General features: G+C 42.0%; 1 protein-coding gene across 3 annotated transcripts in view; it reads right to left on the bottom strand.

The window, feature by feature from the left end:
* The window catches only part of USP4 (ubiquitin specific peptidase 4), a 70,271-nt gene extending 51,954 nt beyond the window's left edge, over window positions 1–18,317 (bottom strand). The window contains exons 1-10 of one of the 3 annotated variants that reach the window (XR_008315814.1): window positions 18,054–18,317; window positions 17,592–17,719; window positions 15,578–15,708; window positions 14,476–14,602; window positions 13,697–13,842; window positions 13,033–13,094; window positions 6,190–6,333; window positions 4,038–4,152; window positions 3,527–3,700; window positions 1,888–2,046 (exon numbers count right to left, since the gene is read on the bottom strand). Coding sequence is in view for 2 of the 3 variants with exons in the window: in XM_053294346.1 (XP_053150321.1) it covers window positions 1,888–2,046; window positions 3,527–3,700; window positions 4,038–4,152; window positions 6,190–6,333; window positions 13,033–13,094; window positions 13,697–13,842; window positions 14,476–14,602; window positions 15,578–15,708; window positions 17,592–17,719; window positions 18,054–18,178 (1,311 nt within the window). In the remaining variant the exon portion in view is untranslated. The remainder of the gene's footprint in view (window positions 1–1,887; window positions 2,047–3,526; window positions 3,701–4,037; window positions 4,153–6,189; window positions 6,334–13,032; window positions 13,095–13,696; window positions 13,843–14,475; window positions 14,603–15,577; window positions 15,709–17,591; window positions 17,720–18,053) is intronic. The other 2 variants (XM_053294346.1, XM_053294345.1) reach the window with 2 other exon arrangements.
* Window positions 18,318–24,133: the final 5,816 nt, after the last annotated feature.

The raw sequence follows: 24,133 nt of genomic DNA, 5'->3' as shown, positions 1-24,133 counted from the left end.
GCTTTAAAAGAGGCTTAGACAAATTTATGGAAGACAGGTATATCAATGGCTACTATTATTCGTAGCTGTAGGCTACTTCCAGGTCCAGAGGCAGGATCCCTCTGAATACCAGTTGCAGTGCAACAATGGCACGAGAGGAAGCATGACCATCTCCTGCTTGTGGGCTTTCCAGAGGCATCTGTTGGGCCACTGTGGGAAGCAAGAAGCTGGACTAGATAGGCTTTGGGTCTGATCCAGCAAGACTCTTCCTATGTTACATTCTAAACAGAAATGTAATATATAGATAGAATAATGTTAACCATCTAAAGCAACTAAAATGTAAGCTTCGGTTGGCATAGCTTTGTCACATAAGAAAGCTTCCTAAATACTAGAAAAAGTATGATGCAACACAAGTGCAGATGGCAGCACAATTATGCATGTCTGCAAGGAAATCCCTCAACACAGCTGCTTATAAATAAACATCCAATGCACAACTGACCTACAGGGCAAACAGACTGCATGGGCCAGCTGCAGTCTTTGTCCACCAAAGATCTACACAACACAACAGGTGAGAGCCAGCATGGTGTAGTGGTTAGAGTGCTGGACTAGGACCGGGGAGACCCGAGTTCAAATCCCCATTCAGCCATGATACTAGCTGGGTGACTCTGGGCCAGTCACTTCTCTCTCAGCCTCACCTACTTCACAGGGTTGTTGTGAAAGAGAAACTCAAGTATGTAGTACACCGCTCTGGGCTCCTTGGAGGAAGAGCGGGATGTAATAATGATGATAATAATAAAGAAGAAGAAGAAATAACCAATTGCCCATTTACTAGAAACTACATCTAACCTGCATTTTCCTAGAGGTTGGCTAAGTTGTTCCACAAAGCTCTTAATATGCAATCAAACTTAAGAAATAAATAGCTTTCTGAAAGGTCTGCTCTAAGTCTGTTCACACTATTCAAGAAATACTAGGAGAACGGAAATTGCATTGATTTACTCTGCAAATGACAGCCTAAATACAGAGTAACAGGGGTGGGGAATGGAAATAACAAGTCCCAAAAGTACCTTGGTAAGAACTATGGCTGCAATGTTTGTCAAACCAAATTAGAGACAAGAGTTTAATTGGTTAATTTGGCATTGACCTCATAATGTCACCCAGGTTTTCCATACACTTAATTCCTCATTTGGAAAATAAAAGCCAATATTCATTACAAAGTTAGAATCATTTGTATACAGATTCATGTAGATTTGATCTATCAATCGACTCTGAATGACAGCCCTAGTGAAAACCTTAGATATATTAGGAATATATTAAGAATTCCCTATTACAAACAGGCGCTATAAAATGTCAAGCAACACTGACAAGACAGCCGATGGTTGCATGTGGATCCTTAAAAACATACCTATCACCAATACAGAGGTGCCACAGAATATGTTATTTAGTACAAAATGATCAGAAGCATTATTCAAGACACTGAAGTAATCATCTAGTTCTACCACTGGTCAGGTTCCAGCTGAAATATTACATCCAGATTTAGAAACTACACCTTTTAGGACACTGATAAATTGTTCAACAAAGAATAGCAAAGGGCATGGAATGCCATTAACTTATTAAGCTAAGTTTTCTAAGAAGGCAAAAGGATAAGAGTTCTTTCACAAACAGGATGAGAGATTGCCTCAATTCAGAGAGAGTTGGAGGATCAGAAACAAGCTGCAGGCTGCCACGTTCCCTCCTCCCTTTTTATACTCAGTTTCACTCTGTTTCCTGTTTAGTGTTAACAATAGTTTGCTGAAATGTCTGAATTGGACATTACACTTAACATTTGTTTTCCAAATCAAAACCACTGATGATTGCAGCAAACTATGGCTACTTCAGCTGAACTCAAAGCAGGAGGTTATTGGATCATACCGAATCAGGCCTTCCATTAGCATCCTTCAACTCCAAGTAGGGTTTCTTCTTTACTCTGTTTAGATCTTCATGTAAACCATCTAGAAGAAAAGCCAGTAGCTCCTGGGAATCTTGCTGCTGGTACCCTGAAAACTGAGGAGCAAAGCGGCCAACTTGGGTCTAAAGTGAAAAAAGGCAAAAGGAGAATACAATTAACAAAGCTTCATATAAACTGTATGTAATAAGAAAAAAGTGGTTGTAGTCTCATCTCTACACAATTTGATTGCAAGGTTATACTCTCATTTTTTAATGCCAATAGCAGTGGGGAAGTAACTTGCCTAGGGAGCAAGAGGTTATTGTTTCGAATCCCTGCTGGTATGTTTCCCAGACTATGGGAAACCCCTATATTGGGCAGCAGTGCTATACATATAGGAAGATGATAAAAGGCATCATCTCATACTGCGCGGGAGATAGCAATGGTAAACCCCTCCTGTATTCTACCAAAGTATTCCAAAGAGCCCTGTATTCCACAGGGCTCTGTGGTCGCCAGGAGTTGACTAGGAATGTGCACGAACCAGTCCGGAGGCCATGTTGGAGGCCTCCGGACCGGTTCGGCACTGAGGGGGGGGTAGAACTTACCCCTCCCGCCGCTCTTCCCCCTCCAGCTCTGTAGTTTATAGCGAAGTTTTGGGGGCGGCAACGTTCCTCGCTGCCGCCCCTGCCCCCATCGTCACCTGGAAGCCTTTGTAGTAGCAGCACGCATGCTCGCGTGGCTGCGCACGCTGCCTACGTCACACTCATGTTGCGTGTGACGTAGGTGGCGCGCGCATGCACAGCGGCGACAGGCGCCCACACGCGCTGCTACTACAAAGGCTTCCAGGCGACAATGGGGGCAGGGGCGGCAGCGAGGAACGCTGCCGCCCCAAAAAATGTGCTATAAACTACAGCGCCGGAGGGGAAAGAGCGGCGGGAGGGGTAAGTTCTACCCCCCCGCCCTTAAAGGTAGACCCCCCCCCCTTGGTGCCAGTCCGGACCGGTCCGGACCATTCACATCCCTAGAGTCGACACCAAACTGATGACACAACTTTACCTTTAGCACTTAGATAACACCAAAAATCCCATTATATTAGTGTTTCTTTGTTTAGATAATATAGTTTTGTCAGTCAGCATTGCAAATACACGTTACAATCTGTACAGCAGAATGAGCGACCCTAGATGTCCTAACACAACTGTTACTTGACCACAGAATCAAGATTTAAGGACCAAAACAACCATTCCTCTACACCAATTCAAAGCAGCTCAGTGTACAACCAACTTCAGAAAGATGCAAAGTTGACAATTCCCATCTGCAAATATTAAATAAAAATTCTGCTTTACGTTGGACTTCATATCAGCAAGTAAACTGGCAAAAGCTTTACAAGCTACAACTGTTGGAATACATGACACTTCCCTACAATATGCAACATCCTACTAAAATTTTGAAGCACTGTAGCACTCTATAAGTGGAAATGTTTTAAATTCAGCTTGAGCCTCCTAGCTAAAGATTCTAGATAGGAAAAATCCTAAGGTTGAACATGAAAGCTTTACATAGCAAGTACTAGGAATACCAGTCTAATATAACTTCCTATAGCTATGCTGTGCTGACAGAATGTTGGCTTACTTTGAACATGCGGGGGGCCACATGAGAATGCCTTCCAGACCACATCTGTTTGATGAGCTCTGCATATGCTTCTGCAATTTCTCCTCTCATTCCCAAAGGGTTCTCCTGATTTATTTCAGCTTCATATTCATCTTCCAAGAAATAGTCAGTCAGTGGAGGTGTGTTACTCAAACACTAATAGAACATTAAGAAACAAGAGTTGTGTAAGAAATCTATGTATGCCACTACTCATTTTCATTTCTATGTCAAATACAGCTATGCTAAATGAACAAGACCACAATATATAGAATTCTACTGCAGGTTAAATTAAAAAGTTATATCTGGAAATTGCTGAAAGGAGAAAATGGAGAACTAAATATATGTATTAACTTAGCCCACCCAGCTATAAAGCTTTTCAAGTTGTAAGGGGACCTAAGACAGCTGGACATTACAGGGGATGTATACAATCCCAAAAGCAGGCAGTCCGATGCTCACAATAGGTTCTTACACAGATTCTATACCATGTCTTTACCTGCAATGCAGAGTTCATGAAACATGTATTTCCCAGGTTACTGAGCCCACAGAGACCAGGCTGTGACTGAGGAGGGCTCTCCCTGTTGTAGGAATTGCAAGAAAAGCTAGAGCCGCTAAAAGAGAAGAGGTACACAGGAGTGGGAAAACACACCATCAGACATGGTGACATCAGAACACCAGCTAGAAAAAAGCAAGCTTGTGTCAGTTACTTTGAAAATAAGTGACATTTACATATTCTGTAAGAGACTGTGGACAAGTATGCATAGGAGAGGCACACAAATATTTTGGTATGCCAGATTTATATTTTCTGTTTTATTGTTTTGGACTGGTAGCTATTTGATGTTTTTGTGTACCTGAATTGTAAATTATAAAGAAGCCAACTCAAGACTTAAAACATACTTTCCAACTGATTGTCAGTGTACATATTTCTATACTGCTAAATCTGTTACTCAGGCTTACTTCTCCTAAATAGCACAAGAGTTGGTAGACCTATCTCTTGACTGTACTATTTCAGATTGCCAGTGGGGCCTGACATTATTGACTGTTTATTTTAATTTTTAAAAAATAAACTATACCGTATTTGTTTAAATAAACCTAACAAACCAAAACCACAGAATCCTCAAGGTGGCTTAACGTTTTAAAACATCAACAGTGAAAACCAAGACAGCATAAAATCCATAAACCAAAAAACCAAACCAAACAAGCCGAATAAAGAAACCAGCAACCAAGACCAACATGATTAGAGAGCTCCCAAAGTTGTTTGAAACCATGCTGCCTTTGCCAAACATCTAAATGTCACCAGAGAAAGAGTGCAATGAACCTTTCGCCAGAGGGAATTCTGTAATTCTGCTCCTACCATGGAGCAGTCCCTGTTTCCAGTAGCACCCACAGTACCACTCACAGCAAGAGCACCTGGAGAGGGGTGCAGGAGGTTCACATGGAGAAGGCCTTTCTTCAAGTACCCTGGACCGTCTAGGGCTTTAAAGATCGTGTCAAGTTCTTTGAATTGGGACTAGAAAAACTGAAAGCCAATGCAGTTGCTGAAGAACTGGCACAACATTCCCAAAGGCCTGCCTCCGGGTACCTTAACAACCACCTTCTTTATCAGTTATAGCATCTGGACACTTTTCAGGGACAGCCTCATGTAACACATGACAGTTGTCTAATCTGGATGTTATTAGAACATGAATTACTGTGGCTAGGTTATTGTTTTCCATGAGCTGACACAGCTGGCAGAACAGTCTATGCTGGGAAAATGCGCCACAGATTAATGTTTTTCCATATAAAACAATTCCCTGCATGTAGAAAGATGGTATGTGAGTGAGTAGGGTACATGTGAGCTTCCACCTGCTATCTGTAGTGGGACAGCTGGGAAACCAGTTTAAGCCCTCCTCTGCTATTCGTGAGAACCAGGCTTCAGGCTTTTCTTTCAAAGAGCTTGCCTCTTGGTCAACGGAGAGTAACCCAGGGTCTGGACCACTGGAGGATGATGTGGAGGACAAAAAAGGGCTAACCCCATGTCTGCTGTTTGTAAGAACCAAGTCTCAGGATAATATAAGTGGGGTGTTTTTGTCTGTTTCTGGCTGGCTGTAGTTAGTGACCACATAGTTTTCTCTCAGCCTTTTACGTTTCACTATGGCTTTTTTTTTTTTTTAAGGTACTACACAGATAATTGTTACCTCAACCGTGAAAGATATCTACACTTGCACTTTACTACAATGCTGCTTGAGTCTGAGATGTACTTGTCCCAAGATACTTAGTAATGGAATGATCTGAACCCAGTTGAAGTCCAGAACTAACCAATGGACCACACTGGTCCTCAGGTACTTTAGAGAGATCATTATATGCCCCCATGTGTATACTGGCTTTGGTGAACTATACTATACCTGCAAGGTTTTTCTATCAGTCCTTATACAACAACAGGCTATCATAGAATAATAAAGAGCAGAGGCAGTACGGCTTATTGGAACAGTAACTGACAAAAGAAATGCTAGTGGTTCCATGGGACTGGAACTAGAATAGTGTGTCAGTTTAAAAAAATACAAAGCTATCCTGCATGGCAAGACATTATTTAATAAAGGGAAGAATGTATAAAGTTATTCAGTGAAAGAAAGTTACATAAAGAACAGTGAAAACATTCTTGCTCTTACCCTTTGCCAAGGCTAGAGCAGTTCAATCCATAGGAGTTATTGCTATCACCATTTGTAATAGTTGAAGAAGCAACCACTGAAGAGCAAGAACTTGCTGGTGATTTGGAAGAGGTAGCTAGATTTCTGCTAGTTGCAGTGCTTGATCTGGGAAAAGGGGAAGCAGCAATAACAATATCAGTTTGTTTTTTAAAGTCCCAAGATGCTAGCACTGAACATTTTAATACAAGGATCACTGGGTAATATTCGAAGTGGCACTAGCACCACAGAGCCAGCACAAGTTAAGGATGTGGACAAACCTGTTTGGACGCCCTTTTATGGGCCTCCAAACAGGTTCAAATGACCAGCGGTTCAGCCAGTTCAAAGGTAGGAGGGATGCCTTTAAGCAATAGCAATAGCAATAGCACTTACATTTATATACCGCTCTATAGCCGGAGCTCTCTAAGCGGTTTACAATGATTTAGCATATTGCCCCCAACATTCTGGGTACTCATTTTACCAACCTCGGAAGGATGGAAGGCTGAGTCAACCTTGAGCCCCTGGTCAGGATCGAACTTGTAACCTTTTGGTTACAGGGCGGCAGTTTTACCACTGCGCCACCAGGGGCTCCTTTAAGGGCGAGGAAGGGTGCTCTTACCCCTCCCACCTCGTTTCCCCCACCAGCGCTGCAATTTAAAAGGGTCTGGCGGGACAGCAGGGAGGTGCGCGTCATTGAATCGGAAGTGACTGGCATGCGTGCGCATGATGGGCGCGCTGGGTACTTCCTGTGACTAGGGGTGTGCACGGAACCATGGAGCTGCAGTCCAGCACTGGCGTGGGGGGTTCCTTTAAGGGCGAGGGAGGGCTTACTTACCCCTCCCGCCGCTTTCCCCCTTCCAGCATGCGTATTCTCATTAGTAATTGGGGCGGCAGGATACCTCCCTGCCGCCCCTTCCCCCGCTTGACTGCAAAAGGCTGCAAAAAGCCTTTTGTGCGTGCGCACGCTGGGCGCGCGCTTCACATCTCCGCGACGTGCGTGTGTGGCCGCGCATGCACATGTTACGGAGACGTGAAGCACGCACGAAGTGCGCACGCACAAAAGGCTTTTTGCAGCCTTTTGCAGTCAAGCGGGGGAAGGGGCGGCAGGGAGGTATTCTGCCGCCCCAATTACTAAAGAGAATGCACGCGCTGGAGGGGGGAAAGCGGCGGGAGGGGTAAGTAAACCCTCCCCCGCCCTTAAACGAGCCCCCCACCCCAATCCCTCCGAACCCCGAACCACCCATGTCTGGGCCAGTCCGGAGGCCAGTAGAATGGCCTCCAGACTGGTCCGGGCACATCACTACCTGTCACTTCCAGTCCAACGAGACAACAGAGCGGTAGCGAGGTATGCTGCCGCCCCACCGGACCCTTTTAAACTGCAGCACCGGTGGGGGAAATGTGGCGGGAGGGGTAGGAGCACCCTCCCCCACCCTTAAATGTACCCCTCGCGTCTTCAAGCCGCCCCCCGCCGGTTCTGTGCACATCCCTAGCACAAGCCACTTTCTCTGCTCCTTGCTGTAGTCCCAAGTCCCTCAAAGACACTCCTGAGGGTCAAGCAACCCGCTTCAACAGCATGGGATGATGCGTGGATGGCTGTAGAGGGAAATTGGGATTCCCAGGAACCAATCAGAGACATCTTCTGCAAACAGAGTTCCACATCCCACATTGTTGCCGATGTTTCCTAAACCCTGAGAAACAGCTTTTGGGGGAGCTTAGGGGGTTGCAGTGAGGAGGAAGAAGAGCAAATGGCTTGTTTGAGTGGATGTTACCCAGCATTTTAAGCTGTTCCGTATTTCTGTGTTTGCAAGATAGTAGTACAAAAGGGATTACTGAGGTATCAGATTTAAGAAGTGGGTTGCTTCCAGTGTTCCCTCTAACAGGGATTCCCAGATGTTGTTGGCTACAACTCCCATAATCCCCAAGCAAAAGCAATTACAGTGGGGATTCTGGGAGTTGTAGTCAACAACATCTGGGAATCCCTGTTAGAGGGAACACTGGTTGCTCCCTAAACCTGGCAATTACTATCAATCAATCAATCTCTTTATTTCGGTCAGCGACCAGCATGAGGTTAAAACAAATGTAAAAGAGAAGACAATCAAACTTCTATTACAAACAATAACACCAAATAATTTTTTAAAAGTCCTCCTCAGCATAAATCAAGGTACTGAAAATACTACTAAAGTAATTGGAGATAAAAGAGGCAGCAGTATTTCCTACTTATGAGACTATTACACACAAATTAAAATTCAACCAGTTGCCTTCTCAACTCCTAAATCTGGGAGGGGTTAAACAATTCAGGAGCTCTGGAAAATATTGTCATTAGATTTACTGCTGATAAGCAGGTGATACCAGTACCTGCGTGCCCACCTGCGGCTAGCCACATTATGGCTACAAGTTGCTCTGGCCTTAAATCCATCGCCTATTTTCCCATTATTAAGCTCTTCCACAAGCAGAGGGTTGCACTACAAAATCTGGCTACCTGTCTGGTGGCGCAGGAATTACTTCCTTCCAACAGCCTGTCAGTCATCTGAGGAAAATCAAGACCTGGGCATTTAGCTATCAAAGGGTAAATGAGATCCCGGCGTAGGTCTCTATAGAACAAACATTCCAATAGCACATGGGTGACTGTTTCCACTTGACCCTCACCACATGGGCAGAGCCTCTCCCCATAGGGAATCCCTCTATATTGGCCCTCTAAGAGGGCTGAAAGCAGAGCATTGCATCTTGCCAGGGAAAAAACTCTTCTAAGTGGGGGCACCTCCAAGACAGTGAGGTAGGATGCTGGGGCCAAACTATATCTGACTGATTCCTAGCTCTGAAAGTCAGGTACCCTTGCTATACCTGTTTGTCTCTCAATATCCTCAATTCTCTGTTTGATGAGCTTCCTAGCTGTCTCCAAACTTTGCGTAAGCAGGGCAATTACTACATTCTTAGTTCCACTCATTCTGAATGAAGTTGTCCTAATATTAACTAATACCAAAGCAGGACTTGCACAAACTTCAGTACACCATTTCTAACATGGTAGAGCACACTGTATGTTGCCACAAACTTCAAATTCCAGCTTGGATTAAGAGATCTGAGTCACTGATAGGAGAGAATCATTCTTGAGAATTTGGATATGATCTAGGGATGTGCACCAAATTGCTTCGGTGCACATTCAAGAGTGGTAAGGGGTTCCCTTCAGGAGGCGGGCAGGTCCTACCTGCCTGTCCTCCAAGCTCCTACTTCCCCACCGTTCACATGGAAATATCTCCTACAAGTGGCAGCTTATGCCACTTGCCCCTTTAAAACGCCGCACCACGGCAATGGGATGCGTCCCCCAGCATCCCTCGTGTGGCAGCAGCACTCAAATGGCACAGGCACGTGTCGATGTCAATTGCGGGACCAGCATGCTGTTGCCGACGCCATGCGAGAGATACCAGGGGACACATCCCATTGCCGCAGCATGGTGATATAAAGTGGCCATTGAAACTAGAACAGAACTTTAAAACTGGGCATGGCTACACGGGAAAGATAACGGTGGTAACACACAACACAAGTTAGCTCTACCACAAAAAGCTCATGTACAAACATAGTATAAAGATTGCAAAATATCTTAATATAGCATCTTCCTAGGAAATCAGAGTAGAAAACATTTTAAAAGAAACTAAATAAGTTGTGAATAGCGTTAAATACATTATATGCAGATTCTCTCATTAACCTGTCAGATGCAGAATGGATGATGGAAGAATGAAGGCCCTGTTAGTGGTGGCACTGAGCATTTGGAATAGCCTTCCAAGAGAGGTCCACTTGGCCTCAATGCTGCTCACCTTCAGGCGGGCAGCAATGACTGTTTCAACTGGCATTTTCTGGATACTTTACACGATACTTGACTGCTGCTTTGATTTGTGCTGTTAAGATTTTAGTGATGTTGCATTCATTGATTGTAACTGTATATTGGTTATTTGGTTTTTGTAGACCAGCATAGTTTGATTATATAGGATATAGTATTAGGAATCATTTTTAAAAATCAAGGTGAATGGCAGGACATTCAATTCTAGGAATGTGCTGAAAATGCAAAGTAACAAATAATTGCCCCCAAGTACCATAAAACTGGAGCCACCTAATGGTGCAGCGGGGAAGTAACTTGCCTAGGCAGCAAGAGGTTGCTGGTCTGAATCCCTGCTGGTATGTGGGAAACACCTATATCGGGCAGCAGCAATATGGGAAGATGCTGAAAGGCATCATCTCATTCTGCATGGGACATGGCAGTGGTAAACCCCTCCTGTATTCTGTTTTCTAAAGAAAACCACAGGACTCTGTGGGTCCCAGGAGTTGACACCGACTTGACAGGACAGATTTACCTTTACTATTAAATTGAGACATCATTGTGAAAGAACAGATGCTAAGGGACAAAAATAATAATTTCAATGGCAGCAAGCAATATTCATGATGTTTCAGAGTCAACTTTTGTTTTTAAGTCATCCTATATCCATTAAGTTTTAGGAGACAGGTGAGATTAGTAACCAAAACCAGAACAAGGTAGTCATCCTAAGTTATTTATTTATTTTTTAACACATGTAGGTTATGAGGATTGCTTTAGAAGAACGAGGGCAATTTCTTTATGGGAAAGCATTCTACTAGCTTAACATAATTTTAAACTGCAGATACTTTTAGCAAATCATTTCTGACTACATTCTAAAATAATTTTATTTCTAAAATAAATACATTCTAAAATAATAATAAGAGAATTGTAGTAGCACGGTTACAATTTAATTCATCCAGCTATAATTCTGCAGTCCGACAGTACTCACATTCAACATGAGTACAATATTTAATATTTTATAAGCACCATACACCACCTACTCAATTTCAGGCAACCATTCTGCTGGAAGACCAATTTAAACATTTTTACTTCCTACTTTGAGTTATGTTTTGAGACTGCTGCCTCCTGTTAAATTTAAGCTTAGTTTATGGAAAGATAACACATGGATTATACTTCAAGTTCCTTGCAATCATTAAGAGTTTTTCTAATTAAGTATGCTATACATTCAAAACCATCTAAAGCTGTCACAGCATGCCAAAAAGGCCATAACCACATAGATACTACCATATTTACCAGAATACAAGACAACTCTGAATTTAAGACAAGCCCCTTAAAAAATAGAGATTAAATACAGGTTATACCCTTATTTACCTAAAAGGAAGAGGACTCTGCATTTAAGATAACCCCCAGATTTCTAACATCAAAAATCATGGGGAAAACCTAGTCTTGGATTCACGTAAGTACAGTCGGTTAGACTGATAATGCTACTTATATTTTAAAAATGCTATAGTTTCCTTGGCTTCTTCAGATAAATTTATTATCACTTTTTAATATGTGCACAACTGATGTCATGACTGATGGTAATGAATGCTGTTGAGAAGTCTTACAGAACCAAAAGGTATACACTCCTACTGCCTGGTTTCACTCACATTCAGTCCCTGGTATTTCCTGTTAAAGGATCTTAGGCTGAAGATTTTAAAAGACCCAGAAAAACTGCTATCACTCAGAGTAAATCCTATTGTGCTAGATGGACAAGTTGTCTTACTCAGTACAAAGCAGATCTTTATCATCAGGCACTATTACTATCAATACAATAGTTGATAAACTATGGTTGTATGCCGAGATACAACTGTACAGAATTCTGCTCTGCACATTCAGTGGACACACATATAGTAGCCTGTTTACTTTCATCCCCTCCATGCCCATCCTTCAGAAATATGTAAACTCTAAGAGTACATTATGCCAAATATTAATGAATTTCATCTTAATTCAACCACTCTGAACAAAAGCTTTACATTTATCAAAATGTTTTCTACTACTCTCCAAACATTTGACCTTTCCTGCTAAATACTTGACTTCAATCCATTTCTGTTAGGTGTGAAGTCAAATATTTACCTTCATCCATTCACTGAAGAGAGAGAAGAAAGACTGGCTTGAAAGCAGGAGGTTCCTACAAGTTCAGACCCAGCCAAGTCTTTCTTCAAATGAACCTATCTCCTAGTGGACAGAACAGAGCACTCAGTGTTTGGAGGACCACTGCAGAGCAACCTATTTAGTTTGTTCACATCTAGAAACAGCTCTGGTTTAGTCAAATGAATTTTCGTACTTTTAAGAAGCAGTACCTAATGAATATTTTGTGTAATTTTAATTGCACCTGTTATGTCCGTCCCCTGTCCTGCTAAGACAGGAATTATGGGTTCAAAAAATGATCAATTTGAACTTTGAGCATTGTTTATTTTGCATCATCAGACCTGTTGTATGTCTTCCATTTTTAAGAAGTTTAAGAGAAAAGACATATTTAAAATTACCCCTATTTGCACCAAGATTCTGCAATATCTTCAATGTCATTATTGCAATTAGTGGCAATGCCTAGATACACTGCTCAAATTATACACAACTTTGCAATAAGTTCAATTAAGAATAAAGCAATGCTTAGAACCGACAGCTTTTTACTACAAGTAAAAAAAGAAAGAGCTAACTGAGCATTTCACCACCTTTTACGTAAGTATATATTACTACCATATGGCAAAAATAAGACTCTTACTCCAAGACTACAGGAGGAGAAAAATCATATACAACTTGAAAGCACAGTTTTGGTACTAATTTTTCAAATCAGTCAGTTTTAAAGACTGCCTCTAAGCGGATTTATTTGTTGCAGCATTAGCGCCTACAGCCGAGCTAGACACAGAGGTTCGATGATTCAAACATCATAGGCTCCAGGCTCAAAATCATGGCAATGGCTGAATTGCAGCATCCAAATTAAGCCAAAGAAGAAGAAATACTGTGAAGGGATAAATACTTACTTTGCCATAGAAGATTGCCTGGGCCAAGTACCATCTTCATTCTTCACTTCTATTAATACTACCTGGAAGGTAAAAGAAGAAAAATGTAGACAGAAGTAATGTTACTTAATGGATCTGTGCTTTCCCCTCCCCCTTCCACAAAATTACAAGCAGACAAATGCTGCCAACACAAAATATTACATGGAAATTGTGGGTTGTTTGAAGCCTTGAAAACACCTTGGAGATATACTCAAGAGTCACCACCATACTTATGGCCTAGCAGGACTCATGAGACAGCAGCATTTTAAAACCTGCATCTGCACACATGAGCTGTTTATGTTAATACAGCCATTTCTATGATGGCAGAATGTCTTTTCCAAGTCTCAAGAGTTGTACAAGCCACAAAGCAGCATGAACAGCCCCCATATCCAGCTGTCTATTCTCACAAATGTTGTCTCTGTATCAGTGTTGCTGGGCTGTGAACTCAGTGACATTCACATGGGGGACTGAGACTTGTCTTTGACTAATTTCTCTAGAAACCAAATCAACATTTTACAACATTTTTTACAATTGTATTACATCTTTTTAAATAGCCATGAGCTATTTCTACAGCCCACATGGCAAGTAACACAGCATATGTAAATTTTAGAAAAGAACAAACTATCAGAGTAGTTAGCCATCTTACCTGTCCCTGATAGAGTCCTGTATCTTGTATAGTGCTGTCAAGTTTGCTTAGCTGCTCATAAGAATTACTCATGTATCTGCTCCACAGCCTAGTTTCCTTCTCATCAGGGATATTAAACTGTTTTCGCATTTCTTTTTCAATGGTAGCTGATAATAAAGATACACAATTCTAAACACTATTTCTGGGAGGAAATAGTTTATAATAAGCACTTTCTGAATTATTCTACACTGATGTATATATTACTGATTGTACCTATGTATAAACTGATTTTCTATTTATTTATTTGTTTGTTTGTTTGTTTGGACTTGTATACCGCCCTTCCAAAATGGCTCAGGGCGGTTTACAATTAAAACAAACCACTAAAACAGTAAAGAGCTAAAACAAATTAAAAAACAACATAGCAATTAACAATTTAAAAGCTATTTAAAACGACAATTAAACAATTACAATGATTAAAAACCCTGAAATCAGGTTCTTAATTTTAAAATAAACCAGATATTAACCCCCAAAATTTAGGAAGCTGAGAAAGCTTGGGTGAAAAGATGATTTCTATATTACTATAGCTACAAGACTTCAAGTATTTATAACCTCAACTTTAAGCAGCTATTTTTTTCAAAATATTAGTTACTTGGATATTAAAACAGCATTTTCTACTATTGCTTAAAGAATGTGACAACTTAAAACACTACAGCAAAATTAACTTGATCCATTTGGTTCTAACTAATTACTGGAGGATGGATCTGTCTTAAGATGTCTTGTGGGGTTAACAAACTACTCACCAACAGTGTCTACTTTGCTGAAATAGGAGCTCACAAGATTAGCAGGATCACTGTTCTGACATAGCTTCAGTTCCAAAAGATAAACCTCTACTTTACAGTGCTTCACAAACAGACCATATTCTACAACCTATGAAGAAAAGTTTTCCCGTAAGGTAGGTATAACAACTATCCAGACAGCAAAGTTATTCTAAAGAAGCCTCCACAGTCTAAACTAAAGGGCTCTTACCTGGACATACTGTACTGATGCCTTCATTCAGTAGATAACAGAAAAGTGGTCACACAAAGCATTAAAAACAGAAAATGTGGCTTTAATTTTAATTCTGCCATTAGCTATGTGGTTTAAATAGTATAATTACAGCTCAAACATAAATATGTTTGTATTTATTTATTATCTATTTGTCAAATTTGTACACTGCCCCAAACTTTCATCTCTGGGCAGTTAACGAAAACATGGAAATAATTTGGAAAGAAGCTCTACTGAGTTTAAAAGCAGTCTTTTTTTAAAAAAACAAAAAACCAGAGAGCATCTCACTTAAACCCATCCACACAGAACAAAACGCAGGAATCCAAAGATGCAACCAGGTTTCTAACACTTGCCTTTCCATTGCCTCCTCTGGAGCTGTCCTCCAAAAGCCACTCTGAAGGCTGATCCAGAATGTCCCCCAGCATTTTAATGAAGCTGAAGAAGCTGCATAACTGGAACATCTGATGCCTCAATAGGTCAGTTTACAGATTGATCCAGGTATTTAATAATGGGTTTTAAAATCCAATGACAAGAAAATTTGATTCTCTCTAGATTTATCGCCATCTGACAAACTCAGCAGAAGAAAGGCACAGAAGTGCTGCTTCTAGTTCAGACCTTGGATGTAGATTCCAAGTTCACACACAAACTTCATCCTATTAATTAGGGAAGTGCTTCAGTGGATAGAAAGTTGAATACAGTACACCACTCCTCAAGAACCATGCAGAGGCAGCTGCTCCCAATGCACCTGTCCCCACATTGTTCTGTGTAGTTTTGGTAGGGGCAGGGTGTGTGTGTGTGTGCATGCAGTGCAAGGTTGCTACACACAGACCAAGCTACACAAAGATTATGACCACTTACTTTTCTTACTATTGGTTGCTGACCCTCTATACAGCCATACCAATTGACTAATTTATTCCAGGCTTCAGTAGGAACCAAAACATAATCCAACTCATCAATGAGGTGCTCTTTCAAGGTCTGAGCTTCTGGATCTAAAAAGAGAGAAGGAAACAATGATATGTAAAAAGAAAAGCCCCGATACCCTGCAATAATGGAAAACTCAGATCCTTTTGAAGCTCTCTACACCATCTTTGCCTGAATAGAAGATTACTCTAAATTTAAGATAATCCCTTTAAAAATAGAGAATAAATACAGGTTATACCTGTATTTATATAAAGGAAGAGTACTCTGAATTTAAGATAACCCCCACAATTTCTAACATCAAAAACTTGGAAAGAATTCAGATAAATATGATATACAGGCAATTTAGTTAACTGTAACAGAGCGAGTCTATGTTTAAACAAGACTGAAGTGGCAGGTTCTTATTCCATCAATTTCAGGCATTCCACAAAAATAAGAATACTGTTCAAGAAGTCAGCAGCTCGTTAACTGAAACCAGACACTATCTGTATTTCCTCAAAAAGAACAAATAAGAACTGGAAGACATCTTCTCAGTGCTACTATGACCAATATTGTTACACAAGAGTAGAAAGCTTACTAGAAATGTTAAGGTGGAATACAAAAAAACTTTCTAGTAGGAATGGAGCATCTATGTCTATTTTTAAAAATACTTTTTGTTGGTATGTAAAAAAGCTGCACTTTCCTCACAGCATCAGTGGCACTCTTACCCCTGGACTTCAGGGCTGAAGTCCAGGGCCTCCACAACCCATGGGGGGCCCCAAATCCTCTTTAGACTGTCCTGGGTGGTGTGGTTGCTGCTGGCCTGTACTGGGCGGCCAAGTGTGATTATGACCTGTGCCAGGCATTTTTGAGACAGAGGAGGGAGGGGGAAAGAAAAATGTGGGATGGGAATATGTGTCACGATGTGTGTGTGGCAGGAGGAGGATTATGCTTAACTTGCAGCGGGGGTGGGGGGGCTCCAAACCTCTTAAGGACCTGTTCAGGAGTTATTTCCACCCCAGGAATATACTGGGCGGGGAGGGAGTATTCACCTTGATATGCTCCCTTCATTGTTCCTCTTTCTGCAGAGAAGTCATTCTCTGCAGTGAGAAGCAAGTACAGAAATCCTAAAGCTCATGGTCTCCCTTGAGTATTGAGAAAGAAAAAGGAGATTGCCAATCTGTAACTCTTGAGTTATTCTAGTGTATTCACATGACCCACCCACCCTTCGGAGAGTTCACTATGCAGGCACAAAACCCACTAGTGTGGGTACAAGAATCACAACAAGGATCCTTAGATTTTAGAGTTGTCACCTTACCAAGATCATCTCATGCCCCAACAGACCTGACTGTACAGTACTGAGCCAAGGAAGCACATGTAAAGCTGGAGATTGGGGGGCAGGGGCGTATTCAAGGACTCATAAATCTAATGTTTGCAAGTTCCATGACATACCATATAACAAGCTAATAATTATCTGTGAGCAGCTAATCTAACTACATGGAAACAAAGTACTGGCTATTTCTCTTTTGGATCTTTTTGTTTTGTTTCATTTCTATTTACAAGCAAGCAAGACTCTGGTATCCAGTCTCAGCACAGTTTCACTTGAGTGAAAGAATGGGAAGTGAGAAAAGAGTTACAAGAAGGGTGTGGGAAGCCGTAGATGAGACAGTAATTCAAGGGTGGAACTTCTTAGCCCTATTCCAATGCTAGTTAAAGTTACAGTACTTTGTGACAAGATGATCATGCAGGAGACCAGTTGTCTACATTTTCCATAGTGGAAAATTGATTATAGAAGAGATTCCCTTTAAGAGATGAAAAAGAACATTTGGGAGAAATTGGAGGAAAGAAAAACACCCTCACCAAGATGATACCCCAAAAGCAATAGCCTTTTATCAGTCTCCACTTTTTGGAGCCTTTCCCCAAACCAAGTTTTCCAACTACACATCCCAACCCCCTTGACAATGCTGCTTTTTACCTGCAAAAAGCCCGGAGTTATCAATCGGTCCAGGAAAAAGACTGGGCTTTCCAACGTTGTACAGGTCCCAGCTGTCAAAGCCCACATATTTCTTCCACTGCTTGAACCACCGACTGTCAATCAGGTACCTACAACAAACGGGAGATACATTAGGGCAAGCGAACAAACAAAACTGCCGGAGAGGGCGGGGCAGGAGAGTGACTCAGCAGCACCGAGAAGTCGTCCTCTCGGACCCGGCCCGGAATACCCCTATGATGAGCTGATCCGCGCGGCCTTCTCCCCATGACCTCGTACCCAGCCGGGCTGGAAAGCAAAGCAGCCTGGCCGCGGCCGGGCCGAGCGAGCGAGCGAGCTGCCGGGCCCTGAACTAACTTGACGCCGAGGGACACGGCGAGCCGCCACGGCCTGCTCGCGCCCGCTCCCCTCCCCCGCCCCCCCCCCCCCGCGCCGCCCCCTTCTCACCAGGACTCCCCCGGCCTCAGAGCCGCCCCCAACAGGGGCATGAGCTCAGCCCGCTGCGTGCTGGCGTCCGGCCTCAGGCCAGCAGGGGTGTCGCCGCCCTCTAACCCGACTTCAGTCGCCGCCATGACAGTGCGTGCTCCTCCGGGCCGCCCGTCCCCAACTGCGGATATCCTTCCTTGCCCAGTCGCACGCACAGCACCGGACTGCGCAGGCGTGGTAGCGCCTCCGCCGCTCGCCCGGACTGCAATGTCTGCCGGCAGGCGAAGGGTTAAGGCTAGCGCTAAGTGGGAGGAGGAAGGCGGATCCTTGCCCGTTTAAGTAAACATACAGTGGCCGCCTAGTCAGCATTTATCCCTGTTTCCAAACTAGATAGCAATTCCTCAACCATGCACCTCTAAAAGGGCTTTGACTGGAGGTGCAGTGTGCTGGCTAATACCATTTCCTTGAAGAAGAGCCCAGCCCCAGCTGAATTAGACCAAAGAGCCACCTAGCCCAGCCTGTTTCCTACTGGGGGCAGCGGGGGCGACGTGCAGAGATACGGTCGGGAAGGGTCACAAACCGGGTATGAAAGTAACAGCCCTCCCCAGCATTTGGTCTTCAGACGTATGCTGCTGCTGTCTCTGAACACAACAAAGAAATTTCGCTATCACGGGTAGTAGTAGCTGCTGATACACCCGTGCCTTATGTTAGCCCAGTGGGCGAGAGTTAGGTGTTAAGCTATTGGGATAAGTTTATTTTGGGAAATGCTGGAGCCTAAGAATCCGCTGTTCAGTGATTAGGCAGCCGCATCTGTTAGGTTTTCTGTTATCCTACCATACGACTTTCTTCTCTATTGACTTCCCACCCCAAATCCCCTCAGACGTTCCAGAAGGATACTATAGTCATCATCATCAATTTTATTACAGCCATTGGTCAGCAAGAATAGAGGTAGCAAATACGTCCAATACAACAATCAATAATCAATGCTAAAACACAATAAAACAAAATACAATCATTCATAATAAGTTACTTAAAAACAATAAGCAGCTCCTGCAATTAAGCGCTTAATTGAGACCTTAACCTAATGGCTATATTAAAAAAAATTAGCTACAGTTTTTGTAATCTCAGAGCTTAAATCCGTGAGGCAATAATATGTATAAAAAGGCTCACACCTTCCAGGAAATTTAAGTAACAAAGGGAAAATAAGTTCTTCTCTGGTGTCCCGATGTTACCCATGAATCTAAGCATTTCATATTGATCTATATGTATTGATCCTAGGGTATATAGTTAATGGAGAACTGAGCTCTTGCTACACCATTTTGATGGTAGCTGAAGAGAGCAAGAGTCTCATAAGAACAGCCCTGCTGGATCAGGCCCAAGGCCCATCTAGTCCAGCATCCTGTTTCGCACAGTGGCCCACCAGATGCCGCAGGAAGCCTCAGACAGGAGTTGAGGGCGTGCCCTCTCTCCTGCCATTACTCCCCCGCAACTGGTACTCAGAGGCACCCCACCCCCGAGGCTGGAGGTGCCTCTGCCTCTCCGCCTCTCCTCCATCTTGTATTCCTGAATGTATGTCAGTGGGAAAGAATCTGCTTAGTATGCTTTGGTTCTCATACTCTGTGCCTTGCAGACCTTGTAACTTGCAACATAGCATGTATTCTCTATGCCTTGCTTTGTTCTGGCCTACTGGTCAGGATTGGTAATGATGCTGGTATCTGAACTGCCTTTTAGAGGCTGCATAAGCATTCCTTTAACAATGGTAGTATTTTAAGCCTGTTGGCCTAATATGGAGTTGTACTGCCAGACTACCTGGCTGGCTTGTTGTAAATGATGATGTATTCAGATGTATCAATTGTTGTATAAAAGCTTTGGACGGACACCATCTTGGGTCCGTCTTGTCTTTGGGAGCTATCCCCTAGATGGCCACTTTGTTATCTCTGCAGAGTTCAATAAAGCTTCTTTTAACTATAAAGTTTTCTCCTCCTTGGTACGTACAAAATTGGCTATCGTCTACCAAGTAGATAGTAACCCGTTGGTTAACACCGATACAAAGAACAATATAACAAAACATGGGTGACAGTTTCCAAGAGGCCAGTTCCACAAGGGCAAAAAACCGTTACAGGATGATCTTTAGCAAACCTCTATTCCAAAAGAGAAGAGGGCAACACATTTAACCGGGCCTGAGCAAATGAAATTTAGAAAAATGAGGCATTGTTAAATAGTTAGCACCTTTATCTCCCCAAGGTGGCAGAATTCCAAAATGTAAAGGGGAGCAAGTCCTATTGGCCGAAGACATCAGTTCCTGCCGTTCAGTATCATGCAACAGGATAAATAATGTTTCCTTCACCTTATTATATTCCCAAGTAAGAAGTTCTGAAGGAGAAAGGCCCAGTTGCATAATTTTGTTGTTTACATATGTTATCCAAGGGTTAGGATAAGAATCCACCCAAAAATATTAGAAAAAAGAAAATTCCTGAATCTCTGAACAAAGTTTACTCCATCTAGCAAAAGTAAGCTCCCAGGCTTTACAGGCTATAGAGACAGACCCAAATTCCAAACATAGAACAGAGTAAGACACGCACCTAGGCACTGGAAAGATAGCTCTTAAAAAAATAGACTGTACTCTCTCCAGTTCAGCTGTTACTCCCTGGATCCATAACAGGACTCCAAAAAGTAGTTGAGCCACAATCTTAGCATGAAATACCTGGAGTGCCATGGGAACAAACTGACCCCCTTTGGAATAATAAAATCGCAAAAAGGCACAGAGGGTATTGCGGGCTATATGAATTGAAGACAGTCTATGGGTATTCCAATTGAGATTATATTGAAATAATATGCCTAAGTATTTATAGCTGTAAACCTGCTCAATGCGGTTCTGATTTATTACCCATTTATATAGTTTCCTGGATTTAGAAAAAACCAGGACCTTTGTTTTTTTATAATTAACTGTTAGGTTGTTATAATTATAGTAGCCGGCAGAAGCGTGCAACAGTCTTTGCGGACCTAATCTGGACTGAGATAGCACAGCTGCGTCATCGGCATAGAGTAAAATGGGCACTCGTTTGTTGGCCAGCTTCGGAGCGTGGGAATCCACCCTCTCCAGAAATTGAGCCAGATCATTAATAAAGAGATTAAACAGTGTCAGGGCCAAGACGCAGCTCTGTCTAACCCCTCGAGTAGAGGGGATTGAGTCAATTAGGGCCCCGTTGGTAGCATATCTAACCCGTAATGAGGAATTAGAGTAAAGCTGCGTCATCAGAAATAGCAATCTCTTATCTATTGTTGTTTTTCCAAGTTTGGTTCATAATAAATGTCTGGAGATAGAATCAAACACAGATTTTAAGTCGATAAAGGCAGCAAAAAAATTGCATTTGGGGCCACTAGAGTATTTCTTTGCTAGATGGTGCAGGATCATACAATGATCGAGAGTAGAGTGGCCTGCTCTAAAGCCCGCTTTTTCAATCCCGAGAATTTGATTTTCTGAAATCCATGCCTTAAGCTTATCCAAAAGATACAGAGCATATAGTTTACCAACCACTGATAACAAACTAATGGGTCGATAATTAGATGGATCTAAATGGGAACCATTTTTGAATATGGGAACAACTATTGCTGTTTTCCATTGCTCTGGTACAGCTACTGTGCTATTAATAGAAGTAAATAAATTAGCTAAAACTAAGGCCTGCCATTCTATGTTAGCTTTTAATAGTTCAGGAGGAAGAAGAAGGTCAGGACCAGGGCTTTTCCAATTTTAAGACGACCTACTAAATCCATTATTTCTGCAGGAGTGACAGGAGGCCAACGAGGCAACTCCTCAATCAGGGGTGGAACCAAGATCTGGCTAGGCTGGGCATCATTATAGACCGCAAAAAAGTGAGATTCCCACGATCTAGCTGGAATTCTACAAGGCATATAAACTCGGCTGGTTGCCGAAACCAATCTCCAAAAAGTATCACTAGCTTTAGTAGTAGTAGCCATAATTAGCTTATTCCAGACATTTCGTAATGCTCCTTTAGCAAATTTTAAACTACTTTTGTATGCCTTTATAATCTGATAATAAATTGGTGGGACTGTTTGTTCTGTACTCAATCTATATTCTCTATAGATACTCAGCAGTTGTTTGCGTAGTGCCCTGCAACGCAGATCAAACCAGTTATTAGCTGCTCTTTTACTGTAAGCCTGTGAAGAATGTAGCTTACTACAGTGAAGAAACTTTTGCATAAGAGCAGTTACTAATTTTTCGTAGGCAACAATTGTTTGAGGTCCCAGGTGTGCTTGCACAATGGAGCAGGGTGGATTTGATTTAAATCAAACTGATTTAAATCACGATTTAAATCACGATTTAAATCACTAGCAGGGTGGATAAAAATAAAAAAAATCCGATTTAAATCAAAAAAATCTGATTTAAATTTAAAAAATTGGATTTTTTTAATTTAAATCGGATTATTTTGATTTAAATCAGATTTTTTGATTTAAATCGGATTTTTTTTATTTTTATCCACCCTGCTAGTGATTTAAATCGTGATTTAAATTGTGATTTAAATCAGTTTGATTTAAATCAAATCCACCCTGCAATGGAGTTAAATAAATGTCTACCTTCAGGAGAATCATAGAACCTAGAATCTCATTTTCTACCTCCTTTGACCATTTTGTTTTGCAGCTTATATTGGCAGAACTATCCTCAAAATCACAGGGGAACAAATTACCCCTCCTTTCCTGAGGGAGATCTAAATAGATGTTCATAGGAAAATGATCACTAGAAATTTGTTCACCCACTTCAAAGGAAGATACATAGGGAAGGATAGATTTGGAAACCATAGCATAGTCCACAACACTATTTCCCCATGAGGAAAGGAACGTGTATTCCCCAGGAATATCTGGTGGTATTGTACAATTTAAAATAGTCAACTCATGAACTCATAGGTTGAACTGGGTACAGCAGTAGTGTTCAAAATAGGGTCTGTACGCCTAGTCTGAGTTTGTTGAACTTTCATAACTGTGGGGAACTGTATGGGAATTTCCTCTTCTGTAGATTACCACTAGTTTGATTTACTCGCGTAATCATGCATTTCCTCATAGACCCCAGATATAATTCGACAGGGTCAACGGGAGTATTTGAAGGCTCCCTATAACCCTCCTGGGAAATATCTCCCAATTTGCCAGACGATCCCGCATTCTGAGCAAAGATTGAGGAATCTCAATCAAATCTCAATCAAATCATAGTCAAATCTAAGCAGCAGTTTGAGCATATAAGATTTAAAGGATTTGAGTTTGGAGAATGAAATCAGATCAATTGCTTGAAAAGGAAAGCACAAAATCTGAGCTAATGAAGCTCTAATTTTTTCTTTTGTGTTCCAGCGCTGATGATTAGTGGAGTTTTGACAAATGTCCAAAATAATTTGGTTTGGACGATATGTTGGCTGAGAAGTGCCACGTTTAGTGCATGAGGTGTAATATCCAGAGGGGGACAAGCAAACCTCCCCCTTGGATAAAATAGAATACTCAGTTGTCAACACTTGGTCAGAAGCTGGAAACTGCACTCCCATTTGAGAATAAGCGTCAGCAAGCGGTTTGCCTTCCTTTGCTTGTAATGATTTGCTATCTTCAGAACTGCCCATTGAAACTAGATTAGATAACTTTTTCAATTCCACGGCTAAGGAATCCATCTGGGTTGTAATTTTAGAAAGATGCTGAAATAAGTAAATCAAAGTCTCCAGTATAAGTTTAGAGATTTTAAATGATGTATCCTCACTGTTAGGAAGAGTGGGAGTTTTCCTTAAATTGCTGGAAGATAAATTAGCTGAGTCGTCCATAGATAGTGTAAGTGGCTCGCTCACCCTGCTCAAATTATGATGAGAGCCAGGTGATTTATTGCATACTGGACTCTGTTCCAGGCAAACTCCCACTGAGCTAGTCCTCGGTCTCTCAGCGATATAATCATTCCCAGCGTTTTTAGCATGCAAGGAGCTTGCAGACTGAGGTTGCAAAAGAGAGAAGTCACTCTTCGCTTGAGCAGCTGTGTCTAATGCGTAAAAAGGTTCAGAGACACAGACAGAGCTCAGAGCAGTTTTCTCAAAAAGCTTAACTTTGTTAGTTTGTTT

Source organism: Hemicordylus capensis, chromosome 2 (genome assembly GCF_027244095.1).
Source record: "Hemicordylus capensis ecotype Gifberg chromosome 2, rHemCap1.1.pri, whole genome shotgun sequence".
In the NCBI taxonomy this organism is placed as follows: Eukaryota; Metazoa; Chordata; class Lepidosauria; order Squamata; family Cordylidae; genus Hemicordylus; species Hemicordylus capensis.
Note: the sequence above shows the minus strand (reverse complement) of the source record. Positions and strands in the feature narration are given on the sequence as shown.